The sequence below is a fragment of the Sitodiplosis mosellana genome, unplaced genomic scaffold (assembly GCF_009176505.1).
Source record: "Sitodiplosis mosellana isolate CC-2019 unplaced genomic scaffold, AAFC_SMos_1.0 Smas_scaffold_6226, whole genome shotgun sequence".
NCBI lineage: Eukaryota > Metazoa > Arthropoda > Insecta > Diptera > Cecidomyiidae > Sitodiplosis > Sitodiplosis mosellana.
In genome coordinates this window covers 4,046,817-4,058,795 of record NW_022601467.1, presented here as the reverse complement: position 1 = coordinate 4,058,795, position 11,979 = coordinate 4,046,817, and the positions used below count along the sequence as shown (strand labels likewise).

Below are 11,979 nucleotides of genomic sequence, written 5' to 3'. Positions count from 1 at the left end.
ATAAATATTCGTTGAATTTTGGAATGCGCGCAGCAAACATTCACGATGGCAACGCAAAACCGGCCAAATGCGTACAGTTTGAGCGAGGAACGATGAAGTTGAAACGAAAAGAAAAAAACATTGCATCAGCATCGGAAGACAAGAGAATTTATTGTTGCAATGTGAACTTGGTGTGAAACGTCTTTTTTACTATGACGTTTTTTCTCTGTAAATATGAGCAGGTTCAGAGCACCATATCTTGTCTGTGTTATGACGAAAGATTCATCGTTCGAATTTGAATCTTCAATTAAAACAAATTGCTTAAAAATTGTTCAAAGACACACAATTCGAAACTGTAAAGTAAAATGTTGAAATCAATTGCAAGAAAAAGAAGAAAAAACCGCTCGCTGTCAGTATTCGCACATAACTAGTAATTTATAATAACAACACAGCAGAAAAGAAGAAGAAGAAGAAGTGCATTCGGGTGAATGTCCATTTCGAAGCGCCTCTTCTTGTCCATGTATCGAATCGTGCACACCGAACGGCAGACAAAATGTGAAATATCTTGTTTGTATGTAAAATGAATAGTGATGCACACAAACTACACTGGTGATGGCTTTGAAATTTGTGACTTTTTCTGGCTATGTGAACAAGAAAAGAGAAAACAGGAGAACATCGTGCTTTGCATCGTATCGGCGAATTGAGTTCGAAAAGAGTTGAACGAGAGCAGCAGCAACAACAACAAAAAAAAGAACCACGCACACGAACGACGTTGACTGTGTGTACGTACTCTCGTGTATTCTCGCCTCTTTCTCTATGTGCATTTTATCCAGCTATTTTATACCAGAGCACAGCACAACGGCAACGAAAACAAAACACCGTCTAAAAGACGAAGATACTGAAGAAACTGCACAAATAAACACGAAAATTTCGTTGTCGTTCTCGCTTCGGTCTTTCGGGTTTTCGTATTTTCAATCGGATACACACAGTGTGCTGTGTACACAGTGCGAGAGTGAGCGAGAGAGCGAGCGAACGAGAAGTTTATTCCAAAAATCCACCGATCCAATGTGCATGATGTGAGATTGTGTGTGCGCGCACTCACCGTCAACAGAATGAAGAAAAAGGCAACACATACACGGAGCGAGCACAGCGAGTGAAGGGCAGAACGAGAGCGAGAGTAGCACACACGAGAGTCATCTTCTCGTGATTTCTCTCGTTCCAACGCAAGAACTTCAATTGAAATGCGAACAAATAGATCGGACTCCTTTGCACGCATTGTATTTTCGTGCTAGGGCCTTCGAATAACATCCAAACAACATGCATATACGTACACACATCGAACGACGACGGCGACGAACCAAAGAACAAGCGATATGCTCTCCAACAACAGCAACAACAACCAACTAGATGACAACAAGATGTAGTAGAAATGACGGTTACACCTCGGTTAATATACACGTTGAACGTACTACTCTGCATGTGCACAGGGCTACATGGCTCCACCTACATTTTACGGTAGGTGGATGAACAATTTCAATAGAGAATAAAGAAGAAAACGGGCAAAAATAAAGTAAGGAAAAAGAACACAAAAAGAACGCAACGATGACGACGACTACGACGACAGCAGCAGCGGTGGTGGAAGCGGCAGAACAGCAACGAACAACGACAACGACGTTGAAACCGTGTATTTCTCTGTGTTTGATGTGAAAATAACGAAAGAAGGGGGAAATACTCGTATCGTTCACATGTCTTGTTCAACAATTACTTTGAATATTTCTTTTTATTAACGTCAGTCGCTGTTGATATATTTTGCGCGAACGGAGGGCCAACGTCTTACGGCAAACCAGTGACACCAGCACAACCAAAACACATCGATTTTATCGATGTATCTATTACAAAGCATTTATTTTGGCATTATTTTCTGTTTTCTGCTGCTGCTACTCTCGCATTCATCAAATGGTCGCAATAGGCTTTGAAAACGGGACTCGCACATAATCAACAGATGTCCATTCGATGTGCAACATTTAAATGATGCACGCAATGACACTCATTTAAAGTGACTTATTATTTATTTGACTCATTTGCAATTTCGTTTCAATTGCTCAATTGAAAATAAATTAAAATTGAATTTGTTCTTTTTTTGCTAAACGAAACCAAAAAAAAAAAAAATTATCTGAATCTAAACTATGTTCGATATTTTTGGCTGGAAATTTATGGAAAAAAAGAATGCTAGACAAAAAAAATACCCAAAAGTTTTAAATGAAAGCAGTCACATCGAATCAAAATGTTAATTTATTCGGCTGGCGAAATGTCGATTGCATTTGTGAAAACGATATGCGAGCGCGTTGGAACAATACTACATACAGCATTGTGTATGTTTCAATATAAACCAGCATCTTTTGTGCAAAATGTATGTTAGTAATATGTTTTCGAATTCGATTTTCGAAAAATGCTCCTGCAAAAATATCAGCATACGGCACACACGTTGGAGCACACATTGGTTGGTCGGTCGGTCGGTCCATCCATGCATGTTGTTTCTCCTTCGCCCGCAAAAAGAGCACACATTGCAGGGGAAATTCGGTTTCAGATACAATACACAACGCACGAGCTGTCTATCCGAAACGCAAGTAGTTCATTTGTTAGCATCCACAAAACTGATTGAGAAACAACAACACATCGGTGCGATCTCTCAGTCGAATCGTGAAAAGATATGCTGCGAATGCTCTGTGTAAAACAGTTGTTTCGTTTCGAGATCAAAGCAACAAACCGTATGCTCGGATATACAATCGAATCGTATTTTGAATATGAATGTGTATGAGGCCGCATGAAGCAGCCGACACTGTGCGATGCTGTTCGCAATCACAAGTTCTCTCACACAAATCATGGCACAACACCACCAACGTAAATTGAACTACCGACGACAACTACGACGATGGCTACGACGACGACGACGACGACAACGGCTCTGAATTCATTCACGTTTGTTTTCCTTTACGACGGCCGATACGGTTATGTTGGTGAAACAAACGAAAATGAACTGGGCGCTCTTTCGCTCTCGTATTTGGCCAATTGTGCACTTTCTGTGTAATGTACAAACACCGTTCGTGCATTGCACAAAGCACACACACACACTCTCTCTCTCTCTCTCTCTCCTTCGCCATACACACACGCATGGCCACATGTATAAAGTGCCCGCACGCACCGACAAATGCATGTGGCTGTGCAAAGTAGAAAGGGAGAGCAAGACACATGGCAAATGAAAAACCTCATTGAACCAAAAGGGAAACAACAACATCGAATCGGCGTGCTCTTTCGACTCGAATCTCACTCTCACACTCTATCTCTCTTTCCGTTCCACACGTCACCGAATGGTGTTGCTGCTGCTGCTGCTATGTGTCTGTGTGCGCGGCCGTTGCGCCTGTGTTAGGGAGAGGACAATGAGTAACACACAACGGGAAAAAGTAGCAGTCGAAAGCAGCAGCAACAACAACAACGGCATAGAGAGCACGAATTGTGTGTTCGGTTGAAAATTTCATGCGGGATGTGATGATACCTTTTGGTGTGCGAGATGTGTGTTTTTCAACGAGATCACTTTTTCGTAAATAGTAGTAGCGACACAAACGTCGCGGCGTTAACACGTATTTTTACAAAACGGAGCCGAACAATTTTCTAAATTTTTGTTCAGTAATAAATAAATACAAGACAAGAAGGGAAAAGCAACAAAAAAGAACGAACGTATCACATACACACGATTTCAAAGTCTGTTGATGTGTATTCCTCTCTCTAATCAAAGTCATCGAACAACGAATGTTCACGTTTGAACAACATACAAATTCATCGAGCAATTTCTGATTTTATTATTTAAAAAAAAAAACAATATTTTTTTTCTGTTCTGTATTAACAAATTGTTTGAAACGATTTGTGGAAAAAACAAGACGCACGATTCATATTTTGAACTGTAAAACGAGCGACGAAGAAAACAAACTGTCGTTAGATCACACGCACACACAACATTTTCGGTTTTGTAAATCGCCAAGTTTGAATCGAATTTTGTTTTATTTTTCTCTATCGTGTGAATGTGTTTATCTTCTAAATCGATTGTAATGCACAAATTAAGCGATTCCAGCTAGCGATCCAGTCAATGTGCACATATTACATCGAATTCGGTATGGAAAAATTGAATAGAAGATAGAAGAAAGAGTATAAATTGAAAATGATGAAAATAAAAATTGCATCGAAATCACAGAAAAAAACCGCATCCAAACAAGTCGACAAAAAGGAGTTAATTAATTGAATGTGAACTTGATAAATGCGTTGTTGTACAAGTGAGTGAAAATTTCTAATGGACAAGTTTAGTGATGAAAAAAAAACTGTTGTTATGAACAAAAAAACAAAAAATTAATCAAAGAGTGAGAGAAAGAAATTAAGGGGAAAAAAATCACCTATTTTTCTCTTACCTCGTGGGACTTGTTATAATTTTCGGACTATTGAACACAAAAATTTCGAAGCAACGAACGAAATATTACGCAAAATAAGCGCGCAAACAGAAATTGCCGCAAAATTTGTGATTCATATATACAAAATTGACGGAGCCGTATTCAGCATCCCGAACATTTTCAAAGTTTGATTCCAACAAATAAACCATTCCAATGTTGTCATTATTAATGCCTCGATACGGTCAAGACGATAACAAAACGATGCCATCATCATCGGCTGCCTTTCCACTACAATGTACGTATTTCCAACATCTAAGTAACATCCAATTGAAAAATCCGTTTCATTTTTGTTGTGTTTATTCTTAAGTTTTAAGTCATGTTTTTTTTATTGCCGCCTGAAATGATTTCTTCTTTTTGTTTGGTTGGTTGTCTTTGATTTCGAACAAAACAGAAGGAAAACATAAAGACTGTGACAAACGGAGAATAAACTGAGAATATTTCGTTGGTTATGATTTTCATTTCAATTTTTTTTGTTCGTATTTTTTTTTTTTTCAAAATAATCATAGTGTGAGTTTTTCGAATGTTTTGCAACTTTTGTCGATTTCTTGGCAGTACAAGAAAACAACGGAAACACTACACTACCCATTTTTTTTTGTTCTGTACTTACGATTTTTATTTATTAGTTTAACCTTGAATCGACGAAAAAGCCAATTGTTGAAATAATTTTGTGTTTGATGTAAAAGATTTTTGTTGTTGTAAAAATTGATGTTGTTGTTTTTTTAACAAGCGAAAAGAAAAAAAAACGGTTAAACGTAATCGCTTCAAAGTGTCTTTGGTCGTGTTTCACAATTTCTCTTTCTCTTGCTCGGTCTCTCAGTCTCGCATCGCCGACACACTCGCAGTCAACAAGAAGAACAATGCGAATTTCATCGAGAGAACCATATTTAATCGTGAGTTTAGTGCGAGTGTACGGAGCCGAAATGATGTCATCGAATTTTCATTTTACCTTACTCAGACTCATAAATGGGGCTGTACTTTTGTTTCACAGCCACGTATACGTGCACCAGACACAAAGAGCCAGAGAGTCAGCCTCATCACACACGGCACGGCATCTCGTCTTTCGTTCTTCATCTCTCGTTCAAACAGCAGCAGAGCAAAGAGAGAAAAAAGAACACTGAAACGTTATAGAGAAGCAACAAATGAGCAAACGTGAAACGCAAATGATTGTGTTTAATTAATTTCAATGAAATTTACTCTATTAACTAATTGAAATAGGTTTCTTTAATGTCATTTTCGCGTTGAAGCTGCAACACACACAATTCGGTTTTGATGGTATTTTTCTCGCTCGCTCGCTCCCTCTCTCTCTCTCTCTCAATTCGGTTTCTGTTTTATTCGCTCGAGTATCATGTGTAGTAAGTCGGTGATGTGTGCGCAAAATTGCTCGATTCACAATTAACGTGAGTCCATTTCGTGTGTGCATTTTCGCGGTTGCATTTTTCACTTTTTTGGAATTTGCATTTGCGTTGTTAGTTTTTGTTTGTATACCCTCTTCTTCTTCTTCCACCTCTTCTATGTCTAAGTTCTGAGTTGAGCACAGCACTTTGTGACTTGATGTCTCAATTTTGTGTGTTGCCATTCTTTCGGTCGGGTTTTTTTTTTGGCGTAAGCATACCTCTGTCGGTGCGAGACATGAAAATGCCAAGTGTGTTTGTGTGCAAGAGAGAAAAATCACGTTAATGGCTTGTGATCGGTACATGGAATTTCTCGGTGCCGCATCCGAAACCAAATCCCATTTCATTTTCGAAAAAACGAATGCAAACCATTAAATGGAATAAAACGTCGTAAATTGTTGCTGCTGCCTTGTTTTTTTTTATTCCTTGATTACCTTTAATATTCATTCTGTGCTGCAGTTGTTCGCGTGTGCGTGTGTGTCTCACTCACTCACTCAATCGCTCGCTTCGTTCACGGCCTCTGCACAGGTTTTTATTTCAATTTGGTATTTTGTTCAATTCTTTTTCGGAGTGATTTTTTTACTGCTCGCGATCACTTATTTTTTTTTCTCTACATTTTCAAACGTGTTCGTAATTCTTCTCGGTGTGTTTCTTTCCGTTCATTCTTGCTCATTTCAAGATGAAATGCTACCGGAGAGGTTCTGCGTATACACCTACTGGCTATATGGCATACATGGCGTACAAAATACGATGAACTAAAAATACACCATCGTTTCAGATAAAGAATCAAAAATAGTGTAGTACATTTCATATTTATCGTGCCGTATGTGCACTGCGCCATATAAACACACATACCACACACACCTATGATATATGTACGGGAGAGTACAGAGAGTCGGCATATTTTGTTGCCGTTAATAGAATTTCCTGGATGTTAATGTTGTTTGAGCATTTAACTTTTTGAAATGAACGAGAGAAGAGAACCAACAAAAAAAAATAGCATAATGGCTCTCGAGCCAACGAGCAAGCGAACGCGTACCGCAATTTCGGTCGAAGGAGCAAGCGAGAGTCCAACCGATCAGAGAGAAAGCGATAGAGATAATTTGAAAGAATGAACGAAGAGAGCGAAAAAAAGTCCACAACAAATCAAATGTGTTTACAAAACCGAGAAATGTGCGTACATGCAATGTGAATGGTATGTGTACGGACTCGTATAAAGAACTTACCGCGAGCGGTGCGCGCTCACAACGAACTCATTAAATTACATTGTGTTTTTGTGTTTTCGTGATTGTCTCACTGAATCTCGGGAGCTAAAAATTGCCCGAATTTGACGTCGTCATTGTCGACGTCGTAGTCGTCGATCAACGCAGAGCGACTCTATCTACCTGCCTCCAAACGGTCACATCACTCACTCAATTATTCACTTGCATTTTTCGCTCGCCTCGTTCGCTCGGGCGACACAAACAAATTCATTTTCGCGCGGCTTTCACATACTCTTAACATGATAAACGATTGATTCAATAGGCTGTTTGTCGTTTCTTCACTTTTTTCTCTCTCTTTTGCTTAGCAATGCCTAATTAAGATCCATTTTTATTTCTTAATCATTTTGAGCGGTGCACTAAACACGCCACCTTACACACAAAGGCAGGCGATGCACAGCAGCAGCAGCAGCGAGCCGAGGAAAAAAAACCAATTCAAGAGAACAGTGCGGCGTGTGAGGAAGCACGGCCAAGAAAAATAAATAGCGCAGCATTCAGCAATTTGCAACTTGTGTTTCTTCTCTGTGTTGTTCGGCTATTCGGTACAATATGTTGTCATGTTCGCGGTTACCGTGATTTCTCTCTCTCTCTCTCACACACACACCAAATCCTAAAAATAAAACGATTTATTCATCAAAGCAAAAGACAGATGAAAAGAGCGAAAAATCGAAAAGATGTAGCAAATCACAAGAACCCATTATTATTATTTCTTTTCTCTCTTGCTGTGTGCAAGGACTTTTGTTGTTGCGATTTTTATTCTTATTCTCTGTTATTAATGATAAACGCATTTTGAAGTCGTTGCCGTTCGTTGTATCGCCATTGCTTTTGTGATTGGTTGAATACGTTGTCGATCGCCTCATCGCCATCCACAATTCAAACGTAGAAATGAAAGAAGAAGAAGAAACGATTTCCGAGAGAGAGCGTCAAGACACAGGCATAAATCGATTTACGTGTACACATGAGATCATTTGGGGCAATTAACGTTGATTTACATTGGCTTTTACTGATATTGGACATGAATAATTCGATATCCACTTGTGTGCTGTGTGTGTCTGCTTGCTTGCTTGATGGCGTGAATATTTCACCGCAAGAGGCTGATTCAATAGGAGTGCGCGATGCGCGCTCGCGCTCACAATCTCTCTCAAGCGAGCGCCTCTTTTTATCCGAAGCAGCTCGAGTTTGTATTTGCCTCGTTTATTCCACCACATCTAATTAGCCATAACATGATCGGTGTGTGAATGTGTCAAATGGAAAATAAATTCAAATAAAAGCCAACGGCAATACGGCGTATCGCAATATTTGTTTATTTTCTCTCTTTCTCTCATTTCAACATTTTATTTTATTATTTTTCCCTGGCCGTACGTCTTGTGAACCATTGCTGTAATGAATTTTCTTGCATTCTGCTGAATCGTCACATTGTGTGTACTGTACCGTGCATTCTGCCTGCCTGCCTGCCTGCCTGCCGTTCGATTGAATTGATTTCACCGAGAATGTAACACAAACAATTTCGCCCGACTAAAGGTGAACTAAACAATGCAATGGCTCATTCTCTTATCACCCGAGTGCCCGAGCATCAACAACGACGACGACAATTCTCAATCGGCAAGCATTCATTTATAAACACACAGTAATAGTGTGGCAAAACAAAGGTGTATCATGAAATCAATGATTGATATTGTTTGCTACGTCTTTTAAATGCAGTCAACTCAAGCTCCGTCTCTCATTTATACGATCGACAAGAGATAAACAAATTTATTTATTTGTAGGCGTTGTGTGTGAACCAAACACTGAATAGTGAGTGAAACGTAAGCTATACCGCATGCCAATTCAATGAGCTGTACGATGTGCCACTGCCAAAGTTCATCATTTGGAAACCTTTTGTCGTTTTGGCCACTTGGTTAATGGGCAAATTAGAAATGTGTGTGTGTGTGTGTATTTTGGTATGTCGCCATCCAAGCATATTGTGCACCACACAACAACAGTCACACACTCTTTACCCATTCTCCTTCGCACGAACAGAGTTGAGAGAGATAGAGCCTGTGCTATCACCGAAAATAGTGATAATGGTGATAATGCATATTTCCTCAAGATTGATTACGATTAGCACCTTTTTTTCATCATTATCATTTAAATTTCTTCGGGGGCATCAAATGGCCTTTGTATTGTGATTAACTGTCCAGGCCGAGAGAGTGGGAAAATCCGAGTGCCACCTTTATCAACCTCGAGCTCGACTTTTAATGCATTGGACATAGTCTTTTGCGACTTACGGAAGACAATCTCCGTTTGAATAAATATTTATCTACAAGGCATTGCTGTTATCGTTTGGCATTTCATTTGGTCATCAGTCATTTGTTGCTTGTCGTTCGGCTCAACAGTTCGCCAAACAAACATAAATACTTATACACACACACAGAGAGAGAGAGAGAGAGAGAGAGAGAGAGAACAAGAAGCGCAAAGAGTGAAGAGAGTAGGAGAAAAATAAAAACAAGGCAATCGAGCAAAAGCCTCAGCAAAGTAGTCATGATTGTTTTGAAAATAGCCAAATGTGACAGCATTTAGTCAAGTGTTTACGCATGGTTTACCTTTGTCGTTGCCATTGCTAATAGTCATTTTGCCATCGGAACTACTACCGATTGGGCTGACACCAAACATACTATCCCAAAAATGAGTGGCAAAAGAGAGCCTCAAGAAAGAATCGAAGGAACGGCAAGCAAACAAAACAACGTATTCTTTTTGTGAATGAGGTGGGCCATGAAAACCTGTTCATATCCAAGACGAATGTGAATTGTACGGCACTCTAGGGGGAAATCAACGCAACAATGACAAAATAAAAAAAAGAGTAGAATGAAGAAGGGAGAATAAGACATATGAGTATTGTATTGTGTGTATGTGTGTGTGTATGAACACGAGCGCCTTTGTCTGTTCATACGCATAGGGCAGGTGTGCTTTACATTGTTGTTTGCAAAGGTCTGAAGACAGACACGGCACACGAAGTAAATAAGAACGAAATAAAAGAAAAACGCACAAAGCAGAAAATTAGTGGTTTTGGCTCATGATCTCTCTCTCTCCCTACCTATACCTACTTCTTCAGCAACCGCAGCGGTAGCAACAGATAGGCACGAGCCAATCATTGTTAGCTTTAGAAAAAAAAAGAATGTGTGAATAAGTGTTTAATGCAATCAAAACAGGTTTACGCTGACTTACCTGCATTGTGTTTTTTTTTATCGTTTCTTCATGTTGTTTGTTTGTTGTTTCTTCATCTTCTTCGTCCATTTATTGTGTTTGTGAATGGATATGATCATGTTATGGCTGTTTGGTTGTGCTCATAAATTGACACGTATCACACTCAGCATGTGCTTACCGTTTCGAACCACAAACAAAAAAAATGGACAAGAAACTTCAAACATTGCAATGTGTGCCTCGGCACAAACACACAACTTGTTCGATGTGATGCGATGCTATGAAATGAGCTAGCCAAAATAGACATCAATCAAAATCGGCGCACTGAATCTGGCTGTATAAACATTCTGACCATTTGGCTTTTGATCTCACTGAAATATATTCTCGCTTGCGCAATTAGTGCAACGGTTCTTATTTTCTGCTCTGCAACGTGCATTCGATCGATGGTTTCGTGTTCATGTGTATGCATTTTTGTATTCGTTGCGCGCACGTGAAATCACATTAACTACACTCCAAATAATTAATAGAATATTAAACGCTCTCTCAAATAAATAATTTTCTACATGAAAACAGAGAGCAAAAAAAACGGCGGAATCAAAACACTGCACGAAACGCGAGCAAGAGTGTCTTCGTCTTGATATACTACACGATTTGAATTATTGTTCATTAGAGAAGCGAAAAAAAAAACAATTTAGAAGAAGAAACGGCGAACCGTGCGCATGTGGGACGATGGTTGATGTTTAATTTGTGTGTGATTCACATTCGAATCGTATAGCAAATAATCATAATTTTGTTTGGTGTAATTGAAATATCATCCGATGAACACCTACATATTCATGCTAAATTGGCGAACCCAGAGTGGTTCGGTTTGTTGTTTTGTTGCTGATGCGATTCCCATTGCCAATTGTGTAGACACACACACAAACACACGGATATTGGATATAATTTGTGGTCATTCATGCATTTGTGGCTTGGTTTTAAATGATCCCAAGTCATATGTGATTACATTTTCGTTTCTTAATTACTGAACATGCAATTACAATTGTTCTATCGAACATATATCGATATAATTTCGTTCAAACATAAATTCACACGAAATACGATTTATCCGACAGAATATTCCACTTTCGAAATTTTTCCAAATCATTGCAAATGCAACCATCAAATTCAATGTAGCGTGATGAGGCACGAGCAAAGAGAGTGAGAACTGAGAAAAAAATGCAAACACAGCGCATTGCTGCGGAAATAGGTGTTACACATGGCAATTTGAGTGTCAATTGGCATGAAATCGATTGATGCAAAAAAGTAATAACCTATTCCGTATAACAAGACTTTTTCGCACTGCCCAACACTAATTTTATATCTATATTTTTTTTCGCGCTGCTCTGTGCGCTCACATTCAAATGTGAAACCGAGATAGAAACCAATTCATTTGAACGATATATCGTATATAGAGGTTGTTATTTCCATGGAATCGGTATGCAAATGCATTTCAAACGGATCGCAGCGTCGATTTGTCGCATGAGCAACATTTAGTACTGAGCGCTCGAGCGCGCGCGCGGAAAAATAGACGAAAAAATAAAATAAAATTTTTCAAACTGTAATTATAAACAAATATAACGTTTGTTATTGTGTTTTAATGGCAGAGGGCTGACATGTTGTAATAGTTTGGTT

The 11,979-nt window shown here is 39.0% G+C and overlaps 1 protein-coding gene across 1 annotated transcript in view; it reads left to right on the top strand.

The window, feature by feature from the left end:
* The first annotated feature begins 3,586 nt into the window (after positions 1-3,586).
* Positions 3,587-11,979, top strand: part of LOC129578636 (zinc finger protein 1) — a 41,385-nt gene continuing 32,992 nt past the window's right edge. Inside the window, exons 1-2 of the mRNA XM_055467495.1 lie at positions 3,587-3,738; positions 4,097-4,710. Coding sequence (XP_055323470.1) covers positions 4,629-4,710 — 82 coding nt within the window. The 5' untranslated portion in view covers positions 3,587-3,738; positions 4,097-4,628. The remainder of the gene's footprint in view (positions 3,739-4,096; positions 4,711-11,979) is intronic.